The 23,123-nt window shown below is 40.6% G+C and overlaps 2 protein-coding genes across 3 annotated transcripts in view; one reads left to right on the plus strand and one right to left on the minus strand.

Annotated features, from left to right (window-relative positions):
• adcyap1r1b (adenylate cyclase activating polypeptide 1b (pituitary) receptor type I) overlaps positions 1-8,167 on the plus strand; it is a 31,801-nt gene extending 23,634 nt beyond the window's left edge. Inside the window, exons 4-14 of one of the 2 annotated variants that reach the window (XM_019273559.2) lie at positions 241-354; positions 549-652; positions 744-841; positions 1,425-1,557; positions 1,646-1,799; positions 1,889-1,949; positions 2,031-2,100; positions 2,198-2,289; positions 2,393-2,522; positions 2,639-2,680; positions 3,186-8,167. In XM_019273559.2, the coding sequence (XP_019129104.2) occupies positions 241-354; positions 549-652; positions 744-841; positions 1,425-1,557; positions 1,646-1,799; positions 1,889-1,949; positions 2,031-2,100; positions 2,198-2,289; positions 2,393-2,522; positions 2,639-2,680; positions 3,186-3,584 (1,397 nt within the window). In that variant the 3' untranslated portion in view covers positions 3,585-8,167. The remainder of the gene's footprint in view (positions 1-240; positions 355-548; positions 653-743; positions 842-1,424; positions 1,558-1,645; positions 1,800-1,888; positions 1,950-2,030; positions 2,101-2,197; positions 2,290-2,392; positions 2,523-2,638; positions 2,681-3,185) is intronic. The other variant, XM_019273560.2, reaches the window with a different exon arrangement.
• Positions 6,517-23,123, minus strand: part of ghrhrb (growth hormone releasing hormone receptor b) — a 36,394-nt gene continuing 19,787 nt past the window's right edge. The window contains exons 4-13 of the mRNA XM_019273558.2: positions 18,531-18,631; positions 17,790-17,887; positions 17,467-17,599; positions 15,118-15,271; positions 14,743-14,803; positions 13,903-13,972; positions 11,919-12,010; positions 11,699-11,828; positions 11,533-11,574; positions 6,517-10,628 (exon numbers count right to left, since the gene is read on the minus strand). Of these exons, the coding sequence (XP_019129103.2) occupies positions 10,434-10,628; positions 11,533-11,574; positions 11,699-11,828; positions 11,919-12,010; positions 13,903-13,972; positions 14,743-14,803; positions 15,118-15,271; positions 17,467-17,599; positions 17,790-17,887; positions 18,531-18,631 (1,076 nt within the window). The 3' untranslated portion in view covers positions 6,517-10,433. The remainder of the gene's footprint in view (positions 10,629-11,532; positions 11,575-11,698; positions 11,829-11,918; positions 12,011-13,902; positions 13,973-14,742; positions 14,804-15,117; positions 15,272-17,466; positions 17,600-17,789; positions 17,888-18,530; positions 18,632-23,123) is intronic.

A 23,123-nucleotide genomic window follows, 5' to 3' on the forward strand; every position in this document is an offset into this window, starting at 1 on the left:
TTGGCTTTTAACCCAGCATGAGACTCTGTTTCTGTTTTTGCTATTATTTTAACATTGTTTTATCGTTTATTATTGTTTTTATATTGTTCTTTGTTTTATATGTCTTATTTCATGTTCTATTTTATGTACAGCACTTTGTGTCAGCTGCAGCTGTTTTTAAAGGGCTTTATAAATAAAGTTGAGTTGAGTTGAGTTGAGTATATGAACATATGTGTGTTTGTCTACCTGTCGTGTCCTCAGGTTGTCCGTGGATGTGGGACAACCTGACATGTTGGCAGCCTGCCAGGATCGGGGAGGTGGTCGAGGTGAACTGTCCTGAACTCTTCTCTCAGTACATCAGTGAAGAAGACTTCGGTCAGTTGTGAAGGACGACTCACACACAGTTTACATTAACACTGATTTTATTTGATGTTTTTGAGGCTCCCTGTTTACAGTGTGAAATCCATTCTCTGTGTCGCATTAAACAAACGTAGAGTTGATTTTAGAGTGAAAATGCAATAAATGTAAAGATATGCCTCTGACTCTTGCGTTGGTCCTCTTGTCCACAGAGCTGGGGAAAGTGAGTCGTAACTGCACAGAGTACGGCTGGTCGGAGACCTTCCCTCTTTACATCGACGCCTGCCTGTACGAGGAAGGAAACAGCAACCATACGGTGAGTGTGTCACGGCGTCTGCAGCTGTGTCACTGAGACTTTTGTGAGACACTTTGTTCACCGTTTTGTCCTGCTTGTGTTTCCATCTCAGGAGATGTACTTTGTGTCAGTGAAGGCTCTGTACACTGTGGGCTACAGCACCTCTCTGGTCTCCCTCACCATGGCCATGGTCATCCTGTGCAGGTTCAGGTGAGACATTCAGTGGTCATGGGTGGTACTGCAGCTGGGTGGGGCGACGTTAGGAATCATTAGATGAGACTTTCGCCACAAAGAGATCAAGAGATTACTGAGAAATCTGAAATCACAATAACTATGTAACGTTAACGTGTAGAGGGCAGGGGTAGTAGTCGGTGCCAGTGGTGGTCCTGGCCTTTCTCATGAGGTCAGCTGCAGAGGGGAAGAAACTGTTCGTGAAGTTTTAGTCCTCTGAGCACGATGCCTCTGCAGCCTCCGGAGGGGGAAGTGTGTCAAAAAGTTTGTGTACATGATGGGAGGGGTCCGCCACAATATTACTGTACACGCCTCAGGGTCCTGTTGGAGTACAGAACCTGTAGAGATGGCAGATTGCAGCCAAAGGTGTTACCACTACCACAACTGCTATTATTGTCACTTCAGCGACCACTATCACTGCTCGTGCTGCTGCTACTATTAGAGTAGTAGTAGTAGTAGTAGTAGTAGTTCGCTATTACGGCTTCTGAAGAATACTACTACAGTACGACGACCACAAAAGATTATATGACATATTCTGTTCTTGCATGTTCTTCTTTCGCAGGAAGCTGCACTGTACCAGGAACTTCATCCACATGAACCTCTTTGTGTCGTTCATCTTGAGAGCTATTTCAGTCTTCATCAAAGACGGCGTGCTGTACACCAACGAGGACAGCGACCACTGCTTCATACACACTGTGAGTAAAACAAACACATCTGCACTTACTCTCTGGTCTTAACAGCCGTGTCTCCTCTCACATTTCCTCGCCTCCTCCGTCCTCGCAGCTGGAGTGTCGAGCCGTGATGATATTCTTCCACTACTGCGTCCTTTCTAACTACTTCTGGCTCTTCATCGAGGGTCTGTACCTCTTCACGTTACTGGTGGAGACCTTCTTCCCTGAAAAGAGATACTTCTACTGGTACATCATCATCGGTTGGGGTGAGACATCAACCACGTCACACACACGCTGGATTTCTGCTTAAAATAACTGATGGATGCACCGTTATTAATGTCATGTTTCATGTCAGGAACCCCCACGCTGTGTGTGACCATCTGGGCGGTGCTGAGGCTACACTTTGACGACATCGGGTAGGTTAGGAACATAAAAGATGAGATCCATGCTGAAGCTCGTCTGATCAGCCACTGAATGTGCTGTTTTATCACGATCAGGTGTTGGGACATGAATGACAACGTTGCCATCTGGTGGGTGATCAAGGGACCTGTGCTGGCTTCGATTATGGTACAGTATCACGCTGTATGAAGTTATGATGACATGAAAACAATCCTTCCATTTGCAAAGATATATATATTTTATATTATATTCATGTTTTCTACAGATCAACTTTGTGCTTTTCATCGGCATCATCATCATCCTCGTGCAGAAGTTACAGTCCCCAGACATCGGTGGAAATGAATCCAGCATTTACCTGTAAGTGGAACAGACTTTTGTTGTGCTGTTTAAAATGAAGACACACATGCAGTCCTCTCATCATAATGTGTGTGTGTGTGTGTGTGTGTGTGTTGTGTTACAGGAGGTTGGCTCGCTCCACTCTGCTGCTGATCCCTCTGTTTGGGATCCACTACACTGTGTTTGCCTTCTCCCCCGAGAACGTCAGCAAGAGGGAGCGCCTGGTGTTTGAACTCGGCCTCGGATCCTTCCAGGTGAGAAAGGCTGCAGCTCTGAGAGGAAAATGTTGTAACGTCGTTTATAACTTGACTTGCAGATGTATCTCTGTGTGTGTTTTGGTCTCATCCTCTAAATCTGTGTGTCTCTTCAGGGCTTTGTGGTGGCCGTCCTCTACTGCTTCCTGAACGGAGAGGTAAACCTCCTTTAAATCAGTAACTGACGCCATTATAACAGTCTTATATTATATATATACACTTTAATTAAAGAAGCAACAGCACGTCAGTGAGGAAAAGACGAGGTTTGACATGCAAAGTACTTGAATTATGGTGAGGATAAATCTTTAGTCTGTATGTTCATAATTAACATTTATAATAATGCTATATTTATAATAAACATTTACATCTTTTGGGGGTTTTGGGGGAAAAAATCTATATTGCAGTTTTTCTTCTGTGAAATGTGATCATAAAATTTTTTCAATTTTACCTGAAATCCAGCTGAAAATTGGTTTAAACCAACTTTTCAATTTTACCTGAAATCCAGCTGAAAATTGGTTTAAACCAACTTGTTTCTTTGAAGAAAACATAATTTTTTAGTAAAACTTTGAGCCTTAAATACAGTCCAGACAGAGCTAGAGTGAGACTGAGGGACAGTGAGCTTGTCTCTTTCCAGCGAGGTCCATTAATAATGACCTTGTGAAGTATATCCCTCAAGGTGCAATCGGAGATCAAGAGGAAATGGCGCAGCTGGACGGTGAACAGGTACTTTGCTGTGGACCTGAAGCACCGGCATCCTTCGCTGGCGAGCAGTGGGGTGAACGGGGGAACGCAGCTGTCTATCCTCAGCAAGAGCAGCTCGCAGATCCGCATGTCCAGCCTGCAGGCGGAGACCCCGGCCACCTGAGCGGCATCGGCGGGGACGCCACGTCCGGCAACGACGCCGCCTCCGGACCTGACCCCGCCAAACCTGCCACACCCACTGTCGTCCCAATGACCAGCCTCACCAACCCGTTCCTCAACCCTTACCCCAACCCGTACCCAGACGAAACCATGATGGAAACCCAACTCAACTCCACCGACCCAGAACAGCCTCTAGTCTGAGCTGCTTCACCCCCCGAAACCATGAAACCTGAACGCCAGGTGTCAAATATGAATCTTACCGTGTCCCGACCTCTGACCTGGAGTCAAAATCAAACCTGCTCCTGAGCAGCCTATCGTCTTCAAAGGGCATGATTAGGATTCTAGTGTAAATCTAGTGTCTTGTTGGGCTGTAACATGCAGGAGAAGTGTGGTTATCTCTCTGTACATATCGTGTTAGTGTTTCAAGTTGTCTGGTGCTACAGTATCTGCTGCTGTAATGCACAGAGGGACCAGAGAGCTCTGCGGCGCGTGCCCTCTCACATTCCAGCCTGTCTGAGAACGCTTCGTCCTCAACTCTCATCCTCAAAAATGTATTTTAAGACTATCACTGTATTCCTCTTTAAATACAGACATCACAGCTGCCGAGCCATTTCACATGGTTTAACTTAATCCAGACAAACTCTGGCGATGTAAATACTTTAGAGGGGCAGTCCACTGGTTTTGCACATGGAGGTCAGTTTACTTTTATTGTCTCGTTTGGCTCTAGAGGAGCTTTTTAACAGAGAAAACCTGTGTGAGTGTATGGAGAAAGGTGGAGGCGAGGAGGATCTAAAAACAGATCCATTTAGCTGCATCATGGGAAATGTAGTATTCAGCATTTTTGGACTTTAAATTCATGATATTCGGCCCCTGCTGCTTCGATTCTGACCCGCTCTGATGTACAGTTAGAAGAAAGTGTAATTTTGTTAAATATGTTCACATCAGTGTTAAAAAAATGCAACTTTTCACCATCGAATCAGCGTTTGATGAAGGTCAGCTGGCAAATTTAAGTCATACCCAAACTTATTAAACCCATTTAGTGCTGAAGTAGAACAGCCAACATCATTTTTAAACCACTGCAGCACTCTTTATGTGACTGTATGAAAGCTCAGTATTATTTCCCTCTACTGACGCAAGACCCTTTTCCTGAGTAAACTGTGACTGATGTAAAAACAACATATAAGGGGTGTCGAAGAATGTCCAGGAGAAATTCACCTGGATCTAACAGGTGAACGAGCAGTATTTATTAGAAGGACATGTTTCCTACGGTTATGTGAAATGCCAAAAAAAATAAAAGATAAAAAAATACAGGGTTAGATGAAGACTCAAGAGGGTCTTCTTTGGGACATGTGCGCAGTGCTGAGGTTTGCCGACTACGACCACAAACACAAACCTCTCTTCACTGAATCTCAGCACTGGAAACGAAACGTCTGAGAGGATTCGTCCTGGTTTTAAAACAGCCGTTAGTACAGAAAATGTCAATGAAAAAGAACTCGTGACCAAAGCGTCATGAGTCCAACTGCTTGCATGAATTTGCATTTATTGTCCATGTGTTGTTTTCTTTCTTTTTCTTTCTTTTTTTCCAATGTGAGGATTCAGTGGATGTTCTTTCTTTTTCTTCATGAACTTTCTATGCGGATGTTGTGGAGGCGACGCTCTGTCACACCGAGCCTCTTCAACAGCCTCCTGCGGGGAGTTTCAACATTGTACTGGTCGACGTGAAGGTGTAGACCGTCGGACACATCACAGCACTTCACTGTTTTTGGATACAATTTGCTGATTTGTTTCTAAAGAATTATTTTTTTTCCTCCCCTTGTACCACCTCGCAGTATCTCTGTCTTTCTGCAGTTATCCTCTCTTTATGCGTGACAAACAAGCATATTGAGACAGGTGTTACTCTCAGAGAGGGGGGTCATTTTCTCATTCCAGAGATGAATTAATCGACTCCTCTTTGAGTTTTTTGCACGGCCGTATCTGTCTGCAAAGGCTGTGTTAACTTTTTTTCCTTTGGTCCAACTCAACTATCCTCTGAAACCCGACCCGTTCGACTCAACTTTTTGTCTCCAAAAGTGCCTTTAAGCACAAATTTTGACTTCTGTTGATGATTTAAAAGAGAAAAAAAAAATAATTGTCTTTTTAATTTCAAAACAAAACTGCAAAGTAAAGAAAAAAAGGGTTGAACAAAGTGCTTTTATGATGCTTAAGACTAAATCAGTATTTTAAACCTGGAGGCCTTCAAACTACTTTAACTCGTCTTGGCTAAAGATGAGCAGAACATACGACAGATTAGTGTTTTGAATAAAGCAGTGCTACAGTGTCTGAACTCAGTAAGTCAATGTACAGTACACTCTATCACGTGCAAGAATAAATGTTTTAGTTTCCTTATTTTACTGACACATCCTTTCTTTTTGTCTACGGCAGAGAAACGGAAAATGACAAGACTATAAAAAGTCTCTTTAAAATATTAAAATTGTCCAAATTTTTGTTAAATATGACTGAATCTCTCATTTCTGCAAGGACAGAAATCATTTGGTCTGACTGTAAATGTCTTTAAAGACTGGAAAACGAATCCTTTGATTAACAGATATTTGAGTTCACTGTTTCACTGCAGTTAATTGTTGAGTTTTTCTCCTCGTTAACTGTTTGAAGTTACACAGTTAAAAAACATTTTGGTCATTTGCAGGTAAAAAGAGTTTGAGTATGGACATAATTATTATTTAAAGATGAATACAAGAACAAAATTAATCAAGCATTAAAAATATATAATACTATACTGATATAATGCATTTGTACAGACTATTGTTAAATGTAAAATATCTAAAAATAATCACAAATAAAACAAGAAATACATTCAGAAAATAAACAATAATAAAACACTGAGGACTAGACGTCTGTGTCGAGGTTCAAACTGAAAAAGATTTGGTCAAAAAGTGAAACTTTTTTTAGACGTCGATTGAGGCTTAAAGCTCGTTCTTTGTAAACAAGGTCCATTAGTGGAACTTCTGGAGCTTTCAAACATGATCTTCCTCAGCAGATGAAGCTTGCTTTAGATTGTAGTTCAAATTTCCTTTTTTTTCTGAGAACCTTTAAGAACTTCTGTTCCATGTTAATCACGTTTCTCCATTATTTTGAAGGTTTTTCAAAAGTAATTTAGTGACTGTATTTAAGTGTATATAAGACACTGACATACAGCAACTGAATGTGTTTTTATTGACTGATTTATTTGACCAGAAACAGCCTCATTTTAAATATAGTGAGTCCAAATTCCCAGAACCAGTGAACAGTGATGTGACCTCTGTGTCACTGCAGCCTTAAATCTTAAAAAGTAAATATTTTTTTGAGGTTTAAGTCTCATATAGTCCATTAAATTTATACTAGACACTGAAATATAGTTATGAAAATGAAGTAACGCCTAAAAACTTTCACTTTTTAACCAAATTTTGTCCCGTTTCACTCCAATCTCAAACATCTCTTGACCTGCAAATGACCAAAGCCATTATTCCTCAGAGTCCAGAGAGAAAGAGAGAGAAAAGAAGGGCTGACCGCTGTAACTGTCCTGTCCTGCTGTTCTGCTCTGTCTGTGTTCACAAGTAATAACAGTGCAGATCCAACAGCAGCCATAAGGGGGCCCCGGTTCATCTCGTGATGTTTGGGGGGGGGGGAAAGGGCTGGACAATCACCACCTCTTCTTCTCTGGTTCAGTTCAATATTCAGAGTTCATAAAAACAACATTATGACAATCTCACCGGGTCATGAGCCGAATTTTGTTGATGTGATTTTTTCCTTTCGTGTTAATATGGGAGTTGGAGCCTTATATTGCCAGTACTATGTTGATGTCAGACAAAGATGTTGCTATTATTATTATTATTATTATTATAAGAATAAATACTCATTTGTTTGGAGCTATGAAGTAGTTAGTTGAAGTGTTTGAAAGGTGTGTAGCCAACCTTTGTGACTAAATAAACCGCAGTTTAAATGTGCGAGACAGAAACAAGCTGTTGTACCTTGTAAATGTGGTTCAAAGTGAATAGCTGTGATTGTTCTCATATTTTTTCAAACTGTTTTTATTTGACTCCTTTTTAATGGTGATCGTGTTTGCTAAAAGTATAAAGCCTCCTGTGACGCCTCTGTACTCTCTCGATAGGCTGATGCATGCTTGTTAAATCGTCTTGATCTCATGTGACCAGCAGATGACATTCACAGCAGAGGGTCGAGCTTTCAGGCCGTCAAAGGGAATCCAATTAATAAGCTAGAATATTTGGATATTTGATACCAACTGTGAACGATTTATCGAATTGTAGCTCTCGTCCCGTCAGGACCCGTCGAATACTTTTCCTTTGAATGTTAAACCTGTGCAGACATGAGGAAAAGTAAAGTGCCATAAAAAATAAAAAAACCTGCTGTACTCTTTTCTTTTCCTTTTTTATTTTTACTGCAAAGCATGACAAGAAAGTTGTTTTAAATGTTTTTTTCTTTCCAGCTTTTCGATGGTGGTTATCTTTATTGAAGTGCTTCATTGTATCGATTGCCTGTTTGAATCAGTTAATCAGTCAAAAAAAAAAAATGGGGCTCAGCGGTTCGTGTACTGATGGCTGAATGTAAAAGTATCTCAAAGCACTCGAGCCTGCTTCTGTCTGCTCACGAGCTCCTGTTTGTTTCTTACATTCGATCTCTTTCCACTGCACAGCGAAACCATTTGATCTTGTTTCAGTGTTGCACACTAGAAGGCTTTTTTGTATATTATGGAAGTATCGACAATAAATGTTTTTAACTTGTTGGCTCAATGTTGTCGTGTGTGGTAAATATTCAGACATGTTCTGGCTTAAAGGATAAGGCTGCTGTTATTATCTGTTCCTTGTGTTTTTACCTTTACTTTCATTTGATCTCCACTATCTGTGGCTCTAAGCTCCGTTTGTTACTTCTCCTCCTGACGTGTAAATCTCATAGTAGCTCACAAATATATAGTTCCATTAAAAACAAGGGGAAATGCTGGATTTTGGTGGTGTAAGTGTCTGTGGGTCAAAATACACAGTATAAATATGGATGTAATAGCCGTGATGTCACCCACAAGTGTATGAGGGGACGTTGTGAAGCTCAGTGTGGTGGCTCTGGTTGTTGCCATGTTGGCGGTCCTGCATCTGCCATTTTATGTCTTTAGTAGGAACCCGTGGGTCAGGCAATGAGTGCCACAGACAAGGTAGGGGAGTAATTTCTTTTCATTAGATGTCAACAAAAAGAAAACTATAGACGATCACCAGCCTCAGCCTGTAATGTTCACCTCCAGCCCAAATAAGAAAAAACACCAAATCAGAAACTTCAAGCATTCACGTCGTAAACCGGAACCTGAAAGAGAAACATCTACATCGTCTTTTTCAAGCAAGGAAAGAGGAATAGCACTGTAAATGGATGTAATCTAAGAAGGAAAAGTTCACACACACACACACACACAACATGAAAATCTTTCTTTCAGAAAACACCACATCAAAACATGCTCGGTTAAAATCATCTTTCAACTTCCAACGCTGCACAATTTGAAATCAGATGAAAGTTTGTTTTTGTCTTTTGAACACAGTTCTCACCACGTCGTGAATCACGGATCACAGAAGCACATCTGTTAACGCTGCACAGCAAAAGACCCAAAACATGGTTTCACAATCTTAAATATGTCGACACACAGATCTGAAATGCAAACGTGCTGTAAGGTCCGATCCGCCTGAACTGCAGAGAAACAGAGTGATGCTTTATGATAAAGGCACTGAAGTGGTCAGTAGCTGAGTGAAGTCATATTTACTTCTGTGAATAATACTGTACATATCTACATGTGCCTGTGGACCTGCTGAGTGTCGACCAGGTCAAAACAGAACAGAACAAAGCGTAGATACACCGACGGCTCATCTAGTCTACTTCTCAGGTTCTGGATTACATAAGCATTAGCACAGCAATCAGCGTCACGAAACCGAACAAACAGGTAATTTTTTCCACGCTTTGCAATATTACAGCATAATAATAAAAAAAAAAAAGTTAAATATAAATACCAACGTATCTGTTTTAAAGTTGTTTTCTTTTAGTTTTACAGTAACAAGGTCATTCATGTGGTTTTATAAATCTATTGGATGAACTCTACTGTTTTCTTAAAATACATGTAAACTCTAGTTCAGGTTTTTTATTTACACTGACACAAAAAAAAAACGATAATCTGACAAATAAATAGCTTTTACAGTCTAGTGCTCCAGATGTGCGCTAGTGCACTGTGCAACATGTTGCATGCAGAGCCACTGATGGTAACGTGGGCACGAAGAATCTAATCTTCATAATGTGATGAAATCGTACTGCCCAACATTCAAGAGACTGAAGAATCACACGGACATCCAAGCACTGATGAATGGCACTGATCCACGGGGTGGGAGAATAAAATTAGAAATGTATCTGTAAAGTCCAGGAGCATTCAGTGGTTACGTAACTTTGGACTGACTGTTCGTAAAGGAGGTGCAGGGGGAAGATATTTAGTCTTAAAATTAAGATTAGATTACTTAATCTAATCAATGAATTAATTCATCTTTTGGCTACTTTGGTGAGAAACGGCTGCCAGATCCAAGGAAGGCAGCATTTAGTTATAATAATATAATTCATGAATTAATATTGGAGCCACATTTATTGTGATATCAATGTTTTGATAAAAAGAAGAATAAAAGATTTTTGACGATTGTAGGAAAGATGCCCCTAAAGCAAAATCTTGCAAAGGGCAATAAAATATGTGACCTCTCTGAGAGCCAGTACTGAAGCCAGTGAGTGGAAAGATAATTAATATCACGGAGGGAAAGGTTAAGGTGAACGATGTGATGAGTACAGTGAGTGAACAAAGTTAGAGTGAAGTTAACGGCTGTAAATTTAGCAGCCCATGTGGGATTCTGCAGATAATTCGTACCGTTCGAGGTACCTTAAACATTCATCAATCGGGTTCTGCTGTTCAGTCACTCGTTCGAGACGTTGTCCAAATACCAAGCGGGTGTTGTGACACGGGACGTGAAGACCTGTGCTGTCCAACGTTCCTCAGACAGCGGAGATGTTGCTGGGCGTGAGGGCGTTTGTCTCTGAGGGCGGCTGCTCTTTGGGGCTGGATTTGTCCAGGACGGATATCTGAGTGACCGTGCTGCTTTCAGTGAACAGCGTACGCCGTCGTTTACTGTACCTCAGGTAACTCTGAGTCTGCCACTTCCAAAACCTCTTCTTCAGTTCTGCCTGCACCTGAACACACACAACACATATTCATTTATAAAACAACACACAGTTAGGCTTGTGTTGATGTTTGGTTTCTCTTGCTGGCAGGGTGTAGCTGAGGTGGTTGGCTGTGCTGTTCTCAGTAATAAGGCCCACCTGTCTCTCATCACCATCACCCCTGCCATAAAAACCTGGTCAAGCCACGACTCTGGTGCCAGATCTTCTCTGCTGCAGTTGGTAAAATGCCACTGCTTAATCTTTTGTACGTTTTCTGGAGATCTACCAGTGTTACTCTTTGTTCCTGACTGCAAGCATCTTTCTATTGTTTCTGACGCTGTGACTCATTCAGGTTTTTCCTGCGTGCAGTTCTCTGATCTGTTTGCTTTGCTTCACCTGTGACGCCAGCCAGCCTTCAGCCGCCACCACCACCTACCTTTGTGTGTTAAAACACAAAACACAACACCACAGAATTTTTAAAGCTTGACTTCCCCTGCCCGAAAGCCACTAGACACAATCCATTAATGTTATATGAAAGTCAATATTTCTTTTCACTAAGGAAATGAATTATTTCCTGCATTAAAAGCCCTGCACACCCACACAGATTTACTCAATTATTTACTGTACAACAATAACATGACTTCATCAGATAATAAAGGTGGTGAGAACGTCCCTTATGTTTAAGTCTTAGGTTGAGTTTTCATTCGCTCTGCACACTTTCCTGTCACTTTTCAGCTGCTATTGTACAATAAAAAAAGCCCCAAAATATCTAAATGAATAAATAAAAATGAGGGTTATCAAATGAATCTAGAAACAGAAGTACAAAATGTGTTTAAAGCAATAACAATCAATAAACTGATTAAGTACAGTAATAATGTAGCATGGCTAATTCTAATTAGATCATATTATTGATATAATAATAATATTTACTTACTTCACCATTCAGGAAACAGTAGAGCAGAGCCACAACGAATCCCTTCAGAGCAGACAAATTGTTAAATATTAAAAATATTTTGTCCATTTCCATAAAAAAACAACATTTGATGGTTTTATCCTGTTGTCCAGACTTCAGTTTGGATCTGTGTGTGAGTGTGTTTTACCTGAAAGGATCCCAGACCGAGCTCGATGAAGATTCGGGCCTCTGCTCCGGTGTTTTCTGGCAGGAAGGCGAACACCATGTAGTGCATTCCAAACAGAGGGATGAGGAGCAGAGTGGACTTGGCCAGCCGCCTGCACGCATTATTAAAACAGAGCCATGAAGATGCATACAGTACAGCATGTGCATTTGTTTGCGTATGTCATCACGTATTCTCTGCTCACTTGAAGTGACTTGTGTCGTTGCCACCGACACCAGGAGATCTCAGCTTCTGGACCAGGATACGGATCACATTGATGAAGATGATGAAGTTCACCTACATGGACAGGTGAAAGAAGCACCACCACGGTATTTAAGTGAGAAGTGCAGCCACTTTTATCACATCAAATCTGCAGTACAAGGCGAGAAACAGAAAGCTTGTGTCAATCAGCCTCTCACTCAAAACTATTACACGGGTTTGGAGATACTTCATGTTTCACCTAAACCTTTAAATCATTTAACATCTTTGGAGCATTCACCCAAGAGGCTTCATTAGTTGTCCTGATCAATACTGGGTCCCACTTCCAATCAATGAAACTAATGGAGCAGCTTAGATGAATGGAGACTGTCCTCGGGACTAACACACAATAGGTTCAGCTAGTTACAAAACAAGATAAAGGTCTTTAACAAAGATAACCACAGAAATCATTAATAACAATGGTAAGAAGAATTATATGTGTGCAACATCTATTATTATCTGAGTACAACTACGAGTACAGTATGTACCACTACATACATGCAGGTACAAGATGTTAAAGGTACATTTAAACTGTGGGTACCTTTTCTATTATCATGTTATATTTCAGTGCAGTATGACCTGAGCAACAATCTGGAGAAGTTATACGAGTATTTATAACTCCTGCTTACTTATTACCAATATTACTGGGTACAGGAGTGCAGCCGCACAAATGTCATAAAAAAGACCGTCAACATTTGTTGGTGAAGTGATGATTGTTCCAAAACCCCAATTAATAAAAAAAATGTCCCATTGGACCAGAAACTCATCTGTCCGTCAGCTTATTGTTTTCATATCTTGTATATGTGGAGATGTCAGGGGACCATCGTTGTCATGGCAACAATAATAAACACCTTGTTAAAGTTGCGCCTTAACGCTGTATAACATCACATTTTTTAGTTAGGTTCAGGTAACAAACACATGAACAGTGAAGTTTGGTTTTAAAATAAATGTGTTACGTCCGTTATGTTAGATGAAGCTGGTGACCTTCAGAGAAATGGCTGTTTTTAGGGAGAACAGGCGATCAAACGGGCTTTTGATCCAATGGGACGTTATTTTTTTTAACTATTAGTGTTTTGGAATAATTGCATAGCACCGTGAGTGGCAGCTGTCTTCTGCTTCTATGCTTTGTGTAGCTATTGCCTGTGGTTTTGGCATTAGGTACATGTATGCTCAGTTTTGGATGCTTCCAGCGTTGTGACTCAACTATTAGAGTAGGTACTCGGTAGTTAAAAGAACTTACAGTACCACATGGACTACTACAAACAACTAGACTAAATTGGGAAGAATTATGCTGTACATTTGTGTTATCTAAAGTGTATTTACAGCAAACCACTGCAGAGACAGAGGTTCAAACGGTCACAGGTGGGAAGCTGGTGATTGATGCTGCACTAGTGATTCACCTGCATGCAGGAGGGAGCGATCCGGGGTTAATAGCATGAGCTCCTGAGCACTATGCCCTGCAGTCAAGCTTAATTGTCACTGATGGCCTGACAACATATTGGCTTTATCTTCATACTGGAGGAGGCATGCAGCCCTCCAGTCTTTCCTCAGACTGACAGAGCGGTCAGCAGTAGTACAAGAGATTACACATTGGACTAAATGAAAAAGAAAGTTTCATATAAGGAAAAGGCTTTTTTCCATCTTTCAGTCAAACAAACAAAACAATAATCACACCAGCAGGGAAACAAAGAAGTACACTGACTGTCTGTGTTAGAGATAACAAGCCGGAGATAACAAGCTTGTCGACCATCTGTCCACGTTTTCTGCTTCCAAGTGGGAAATGAATCAACTTTCCTCGACGTGCTATTGTTGCACCTGACGTGAACGCCATATAAACGTCTAACGGTAGCCGGCGAAGCATCAAAATACACGCCTGGATCCAAGATTGACGACTCTTATAATTCCTCCCACTGTGACTGCTCTGTACTCACCAGAAGCGATGCCGTTATCGGAGCTTTTATGATCCACCAGATGAAGGCCACATCTGTGTCATCCCAGCAACTGAGACACACAGCAGACGGTAATGAGATAAACAAGGTGGTGACAGAAGAACAATATTGTACAACTCATCACAACGCTCACGAGTCCCCGTCCACAGACGGAACGCTGATTTGGAGACATTAAAAGCAAATCCTCATGGAAAGAGTCTAAATCTAAAAGATTAACTCTGCATTTTCTGTGCATAACATACAATCAAATATTTGTAATGCACTCAGTATGATATTAGTACAATCGTTTAAGAGGTTCAGTAGTTCAGTAAAGCTATATTTTCATTATATAAAACATATTTTTGTAATGTTTCTCAAGCTGGTAGAGCATCCGCCCCATGTACAAAGGCTCAGTTCTTTCCGTGGCGGTCCAGGGTTCGAATCCGACCATGTCATTCCCCATCTCTCTCTCTCTCCACATTCCTGTCACTCTTCAGCTGTCTCTATCAAAATAAAGCTCAAAAAGGCCAAAAGAAATATGCTTATATGCTTTTATATTGAAATGAGAAGATACTTCTATTCATCAAATCTAGTGCCATAAGCCAGCTGTCGGTTATCTTCAGATTTTTAAATTTAGCAAAGACATTGGTGGTAACATGTGTTTTTCCATGGGACTAGATTTGTCCATATCAATTTAAACAAGGTCGACAAAGCCTTTTTCACCATGTCCCCACACTGTAATATAAAAAACAGTCAGGTTGAGTCAGCACGGCCTGCTCGAGGCTGTCTGGGAGGATACTTTAGTATGTTGGTTTCTCTTCTCAGAGTTCTGCAGCCGCTTACCCGTTGTTATCGTAGAAGTTGCGAGTGAGTATCCACGCTGTTATGATTGTTGTTGGGAGACCTGCGGGGCACAAACAGAGTGACCTGATCATTAGGAAGGGTCGAGACAAAGCGCTAACAAGAAACAGAAGAGAAGTCAAATCAAATCAAATCAGATTTTATTTGTATAGCCCAAAGTCACAAAGTACATTTGTCTCAGAGGGCTTTACAATCTGTACAGGGAGTGACACCCTCTGTTCTTAGACCCTCGGTTCGAGTGAGGAAAAACTTTTAACAGGGAAAAAGGTGGAAGAAACCTCAGGAAGAGCCACAGAGGAGGGATCCCTCTCCCAAGTGAAGGTGAAAGAGAACCACCACGGTCAGCGCGGCACTCACCCCAGCCGATGAGTATGTACCACCAGAAGTATTTCTTCTGGAAAACAAAGGTGAGCGCGAGCAGCGTCTGCAGGTACATGCCCTCCACCAGAAGCCAGAAGTAGTTGGCCAGGATACTGAACTGGAAGAAGGCCACGGCTGCTTTACAGGACGTCTGCAGAACACAAACAACAAGATCCACGAGCATCAGATCAGCGTGTGCACGTCATTTGTCTGAAGCGGTGGTCGTAATGGAAACGGCCTCTCGCAGCAGTTTATGGGTCGTAGGGAGGTCTGTAATGATGATACGTTTAAGGGCAAAGAAGGTTATAGCAGGCTATATTTATAGAGGTGGAAATTCTCTGCTTGGTCAGACACAATTGAAGCTGTGGGTTATAATTATACTCTAATTAAGGTTAAGCCCTGCCCCCATTTACTGCCGCTTCACTTGTCAAGCTTCCTTCTTCGAAGTGCAGTTTACAATGATGGCAGCAGATTTATCACTCAGAATTCATCGACAAACAATCACTGATTTCAAACAGAAATAAACAAAACTTTTTGGGGGGATTTTGTCGATGGATGAAACACTGACCACGGCTGTGACTAACTGGCCAATCATCGCTACGCTAATAACACTGTGAGTGAGTTATATGCTCGGTCAGACACCAACTGCAGCTGTGTTATAATTACGCTCTAATTAAGGTCGTCACTGCCACGCTAGATTATCTGTATGGCAGATACCAGAAAGGGATGGGGGCTAGTAACCAGCTGCAGCCTGACATGTTACAGTAATGTGATTACTTTTCAGGAACGTAAGGCAGTAGTCTAAGAAATTACAATTTCAAACTGAGTATATTACATTTACTAACCCTCTTAATGCCTCATTCTTCTTTTGTTGCAAGGGAATATAGAGAATATTTAACATTTCTGTGATAAATGGGAAGTACAAAAGTACCATATAGGATCAAAATATACTTACAGTACCAAAAGTACAAAATTTGCAGATTTGCCCAATTCAGAATAATGTATATTATGTTACTGAAATGCATGAATGTGTGGCATTGTGATATTGCAGCTGGTAAATGTAGAGCTAATTAGAATTTTGATATTTTAGAAACACAAATCCAGCTGATAGGAGTGACATTAGCATTCATATTCATGTTGTTTCTGTCCCTTTGGCAGTATATAATCAGTGCACAAAGCTGTCTGGGGTCTTAAAGCTGCATTCTTTCTAATTACCAGCAGGGGGCAGCAGCTTTGGCTGCAAAAAGAGTCTGATTCTATTGACCTTTATGTAAAAATGACCCAACTTTTCACTTGATTTATTACCTCAGTAAACAGTTTCTTTACAGGTTTATGTTTTAGACTCTAGCTTCAGGTCTTCTTCAACACAGCATGGTGTTTATTTTGTAAATTATGGATCCATTTGGAGTAAAATAGATCATCAAACAGCTACAAGTCGTTTTCGTCTGTCTAGTGCAACACACTGGGCTCATAAAAGTCAGAGGTGTAATAAGAGAAGGTTTGTAAGCCAAAAACAAATCCCATCCCAACTCACAGGACATCTTGTTCAAATATGGTCACTTCTGGTTCAGAACAAAACATGATGGTGATGTTCATAATGCCGAACCTGAGGCTTGTTCTGTCATCACGTCACAATTTTACCCAAAACAAAACTCTTTTGTTTCAGATAAGGCTTCGTCTCATCATCTCTCCCATGGCTCTTTTCACTCGGATGAGTCACGGTGATGTTGGTCCCTCGTATTCACTCAAGAGGAACACTTACTGTCATTTCAAAGAAAAACCACTTGTCTTTAATGCTCTTACAAGCTCCGCTCAGTCATTCTCCTGCTGATAATAAGATCTTATTCATGCCTTGAAAACACAATGCAGGTTATCCCCAACAGACGTCATTTAGGGGTCAGACACAACCACAGGTGGAGAATGAATAAGAATATTCACTTAGCATTGGACTTTTATAATGAAAATGCATGGAAAATAAATCCAATGTTTTTGTTTATTATTGTATGAAAACCTCAAACCAAACTCTTAAGGCAGATCTTATTAGTTTTACATGAGTGTATATCTTTACATCCAATAAATACACTAGAATCTAATTTATAGGAAATAACTTTTCTGTTTACAAATCTCTGTAAAATCATGGACATTACCTGTAAATTAACAACCATTTGCTTTATTATTTTGCATTTTGGCATTGACATTAAATATATTGCTCATTTTTGTAGCGAGAAAAGTTACTACATTATTATTTATAAGTTAAGTATTTGTTTATTCCTTTTATTTCTTAACATACAAACGATACCGTCATGCTTCCTGTCATAGAAAACAGCTGCAGTTTTTTATACTCACAGTCGACATGAAGCAGTGGTCCAGATTTTCATCGTAAAAAAGAACGCCGTCTTTAATGAAGACAGCGCTCGCTCTCAGGATGAAGGACACAAACAGGTTGATGTGGATGTAGTTCCTGGTGCAGTGAAACTTCCTGCAGAGCAAAAAGTAAAAAGTTTGATCTCTTTCACTGCATGAAACTCATTATAAAAGTTAGTGATTAGCTGAGTTTAATTTAGTGACTTCTTTCTTTCAGTCCTGTCACTGAACACAACGTCTTTCTGGGACACTTGCTGACATGATGCTGTTGTTGTTCTTGTTGAAGGACAATCTAACGATGTTACCTGAACACAGTGAAGACAAAAATAGCTGATATCAGAGCGATGAGGGAGGTCGCGTAGCCAGCGGTGTAGACCTGTTTGAAGTTGGAGAAGTACGTTGTCTGAAAAAAACAGAATAAAAGAAATAAACTAGGTTAATACTGACATTTTAACTGCTCACTTACAGCCTTCACACACATCTTTACAAGTGATAATTATTGTGACAAAAGAGTTAAGTTGAGTTTTGGCCATCTGGAGCTTGGTTGCATTTTCTTTATGCCGAGATCAAATTAGCAAAGCTAATACTGACATAACCACGTTATAATTAAACAATTTGCCTCTGAAATATGAGACTCATTCATGAGGCAACTGTGTAGAGAATTTGCTAAAATGACAGTAAATTGAAGGATTCATGTTGAGAGAAGGAGAGAAATGTCAATCATCTATTTTATAGCCTGCTTGAAATAACTTCTTCCATTTCGCCTTACCGGATCATAATAAGCTAAATTATGGGCTGTTGCTTCAAGGCTAGTAATTAAAGTCCCTTAGTGTGAATATGGAAAAAACGTGCATGTTAGCCAGTCTACAGCAGAGAAACAAGTCTACCGCTACTGATTTTGAAACGACAGCTTCCTCAGGGTAACACTAACGGCGATGAATCACAGAAAATCCAAATTAAAAGCAAACGAGAGAACAGAACAATTACAGAGAATGGACCCACAGAAGAACAAGAAAACATAAAAAATAATCATCTAAAACATTTACCACTGGTTCTGGCTCTTCGTAATCTGTGAACTCGCAGGCTTCCTCGTAGGAGGGGTAGAGCTTGGACCATCCATCTTTAGTGCAGTTCCTGTAGATGTAACCTTAAAAAACAGACAGAAGAAACAGGGACAGCCTTCACGAACAAAATTCTACTGCCATTACAATTAATTAATTAATTTACATTTGTAGATTTAGTGACCAACTATGTTTGCAACAGTTTTCCGAAGCGCTCCAGAGCCCGTGTAGTAATGCAATACCACCTGAGAGGTTGTGAGCCCCCTTATGTGCAGAGATTTATCTGAATGTTTTAATAAAGTTCTAGCAAATTAAACAAACGGATATCTCTTTTAGAAGTCTACGCTGTGGTGATGTTAACGGACTTTGGTTGCAGGATCTGAGATTAAGTGTAGCGTACAGCATGGGCACAAGAACATATTCCTGAGCCAGACAATGCAAGAGTTTGATATTTGTTCTCATTAGGAGTCTGACTGCAGCATTCTGTACAAGTTCAAGACGTGAGTGAGCTTTGCTACTCATAAAGAAGTCGGTTTGACCTCAACCACAACACGTGCAGCACCTTTGAGATGAACTGGAGCAACAACTGTGAGCCAGACCGTATCACAGAACATCACTGTTGGACCTCACTGATGTTATTGTCTTTTAATGGGAGCAATCATTGGAGCAGGTCCAGTGTCTGAAGGTCCATATTGACCATGTATATCCAAAAGCCTGGACAAATACTGCAAAAAATGTGCAAATGTCTAGATAAATGGGAGATTTCACTATATATTATTACTGTTTGTGTGACATAACCCTTCAAATTTAAACCATCGAGTCACATTTCATCAACACTACAGACACATTGTTTGTTCTACGACGGCTGTTCAGTTTGTGGCCATATGTTGATTCATCAGACTCCAGCGTGGACATGCAGCTTTCCTGATGAATCCCATTAGTTTTACTGAGACACTGATGACCAATGAGAACCGAAAACACTCTACGCCGCCTCCTCTCTCGACACAGACATAAACACATGTATACACATGAGTGCAGCTGTTTCTCAGAAGTGAAATAGCAGCACTGCTCCTTGTTAGGATTCAGTGGGCTGCACTAAAACTCCATCTGCTTGATAATGACACGAGTGGCTGGAGACGTAGCTTGCACTAACACACATGCACAAGAATACTACCGCTGATACTAGTAGACTTATCAGACAGAGGTGATGTCTAAAGGAACCGGTAAGGATCCAACATTGATGTGTTGCTCCAGACTGGTGCCGTATCAGTACGTATTTCATCTTCCCATTTATTTGATTTTGTTTGAATGAACGATACGTTTTTGGCTCCTTTTTATTTGAATTTGGTTTTTGGATTTCTTGTTTAGGGTTTCCTGTTTTATTTTGTAGTTCTCCTCTCTCCCCATGCCTTTAACTTTACTTGCTTGTTGTATTTCTGACCAGTTTTTATGATCCGAGTAGTTTTCACCTGTGTCTTATCATCCTGTGTTCACTTGTGTATTTAGTATCAGTTCGTCTTTATCTGTTTGTGTTCCTGATAGATGGTAGATTTGATTTATGGATTTTGGACTTTACCTGCCCGTTGGATTTCTTTTCCTTCCTTGGAATGCTTTCTGATATTGATCACATTTACCATTTAACAATTGTTCAGCACCAGCTCAGCCTCTGTGGCCCGTGTTTGGTTCTGTTCCTCGTGTTCTTGGGTAACCTGCTCGATATTTTGTGGCAGTACAGGGTCCAAACTCCTAGTGTCAGAATATTATGAAAATTGTATCTTTATTTCTCCATTAGATATCCCATCTATTATCTTTTTGTGCTCATTATTATATTTCTTTACCTCTCTGATATGAGGGCAGGTAGAGCAATACTTCATCAATTTATTTTACAAAATCCTTTTTGCTTCTAGCTATTGGGCCTGTTGTACACAACAAACTTTGTTTTTTTAGCTTTAATGGTTTTTTTTTTATATGTGAGTGCAATTGGAGTTCACTGAACTGTATGCGTCATACCTGGAGCCTCAAGGCAAGTTTGATCCATAGAGTCAAGGAGTTGCTTAACTTTATGTGGTATATCCAAAAGTACAACAAGAATACAAAGTAGGCTGTGAGATTTAGGTACTTGTTAACTTTACTAAACTAAAAGCGGAGGTAGCACTGACAGTAGTCCAATCAGGTGAAGGATAAATTTAAATAAGGCGAACTTGCAGCCGTGTTCTCCCACCATGGCCTGCAGTTAGAATGACAGAGCTCACTCTGCAAGCTTGTACGACGGTCATGACGCACACAAGGTCATCATCTTTGCAGCGTGAATCCGTGTTTCGAAGAAGGAGGATTAAAAAGTTTACAGTGAGATAAACAGATCTCATGATGTGAATATGCCCGTCCGGCTCCTCGGCACAGAGCCGAGTAGAGTGTGGGGGTTTGAGTCGTGGGTGGTTTCTACCGATATCCATCTGCATTAGCCTCAGTGTAAGGTGCTGTGTGGAGCCTGCAGGCCTGTGGCGTCGGTGGGTGAATGGTTGGATGTGAGTGGAGGTTGAAGGCTGAGGCTCTGGGGAGGGCACTAGTGCTCACACCACCATGCTTAACAAGCAGCGCCAATTCCTTCCTCATGCTCTTGGCTCTTACAGTGAACTCTTTGATTTTCCAATTCATTATTTTCTCTGCATGCAGCCTCCCGTTGGAGCTTGATCTATCCGCGCAGCGATAGCTCTCGACTTAATCGGGTGTCTGTGGAGGAGGAAATCTAGCGGGGTGCTGGAACCCACTAACACTAAGTTATGAGGTCATCAACAGCAACCTCCGCCTCCTGATCCCTCGACACAAAGTATGTGCTTAACTTTCGCTGCAGAGCTGCTGTGTTCTTCTTCTCTGCTTTATACTCGTGTCTTTGATTCTGCTGGAAATCAGTCAAGCGCATCATTTCTGCACTCGGCATCCCACATACTGTACCTGCTCTCTGCTGCTGGGGACTCCTCTGTGAAAAGTAGTTCAGCAGCACTGACTGGAAGAGTCTCTGGACTTCATCCACAGTGTTTCAACAAGGCCTCAACTCTGGCTGCTTACAGAAAAAGGTTAAGAATGTAGTTCGTAGATGCTACAGCCTGGCCAATACTGGCTTCAACATTCAACCCCACACTGTAAAACTGTTACTGTTACAGTGATTAACTGGAGCCATTGACAAGTAACCTACTGTAAAAATTACAGTAACTTAGCTGCAGCCATTGACAAGTACCATCATGTAACTGTAAAAAAAAAAATCACAGTAATTAACTGGCATCCATTGACAAGTAACTTCTTTTTTAAAAAAATCACAGTAATTAACTGGCTGCCATTGACGAGTAAGATTATGTAACTGTAAAAGAAATCACAGTAATTAATTTGCATGTAACTTACTGTAAAAAACAAACAAACAGTATTTTAATAATGTATTTATTTACAGTAAAAATCACGTCACTGTAAAGAAAATAGTGCTTTACTGTATTTTAGGTATTATTTACTGTAGGAAATCACTTCTGGCAGCAGAGTTGCCGGAGAGTGAACTTTAATTTTTTAAAGATTAGATTAGAAATACTTTATTATTCCCAAACTGGGAAATTGCATTTACAGTGACTTTACTGTAATTCAGTTAGATATTTACTGTGAAAGTAATTCAGAAACACTGACTGACAGACTGGAAGAGTCTGGACTTCATCCACTGTGTTTCCAGCAAGGCCAAAGAAAAGGTAAGAGTGCAGTCTACAGATGCTGCCTGAGAGATAATGGCCCTGAATTCAACCCTGAACTATAAATATGTCTGTGCCGAATTTAATAGCACTCCAATCTGGACAAAAGTGGTGGATCCACTGTTCTAAAACTAACCCTAAAATACTGTGGCATCTAAAAAAAAAACTCTATACAGAATCATCCTTCATCGCTTTTAAAAAAAAGATTATTTCTTGTTGTTTATATCCATCCTTGATGCCATAATGGCTTCATCACTCGATAAAAGAGAATCTTTCATTAAATGTTTGCCCTCCAAAAAATGTTTTATCTCTCCCCTTTGGAGCTCTGCTATTCTGTATGATAAATATTTTAGTGAACACTTTGTACATGCTTTTGTGTGGATAATCATTTGTTCTACAGGTGATAAGACCATTAGTTTTATGTTTGGCTAAATGAATAAACTTTTTCCACTCCTCTGCATTTCCAGTGTGTGTGTTTGTGACAACACACAGCTTTTTCTGTCACTGTCCGTCTCCCAAATGTCCTGAAACTCATTTATCAAGCATCTCGGTCGCATCTGTATCTGTCTGTCTGCCATTAGATGATACGTGAGAGATTCGAAGCATATTTTTATTTCTTTAGACCAGCCAGCTGGATGAGACAAGGCTCTGGAGGAGGTTAGGGTCAGGAGAGCAGCTCTCTCTGCAGCCAAGCTTAGACACTGGAGACGAGCCCATGTGACCCACATAGAAAAATGTCCATGAACTACTCACTGGTCCTAAGAGATATCTAAATATATGCTGGTCACTGAAAGATAGAAGCAGAAGTTCATCTTTCTGCAGAAGTTAATTCTGTTTTTTACTCTTTACTCCA

The sequence above is a fragment of the Larimichthys crocea genome, chromosome XVII (assembly GCF_000972845.2).
Source record: "Larimichthys crocea isolate SSNF chromosome XVII, L_crocea_2.0, whole genome shotgun sequence".
NCBI classification, from domain to species: domain Eukaryota; kingdom Metazoa; phylum Chordata; class Actinopteri; family Sciaenidae; genus Larimichthys; species Larimichthys crocea.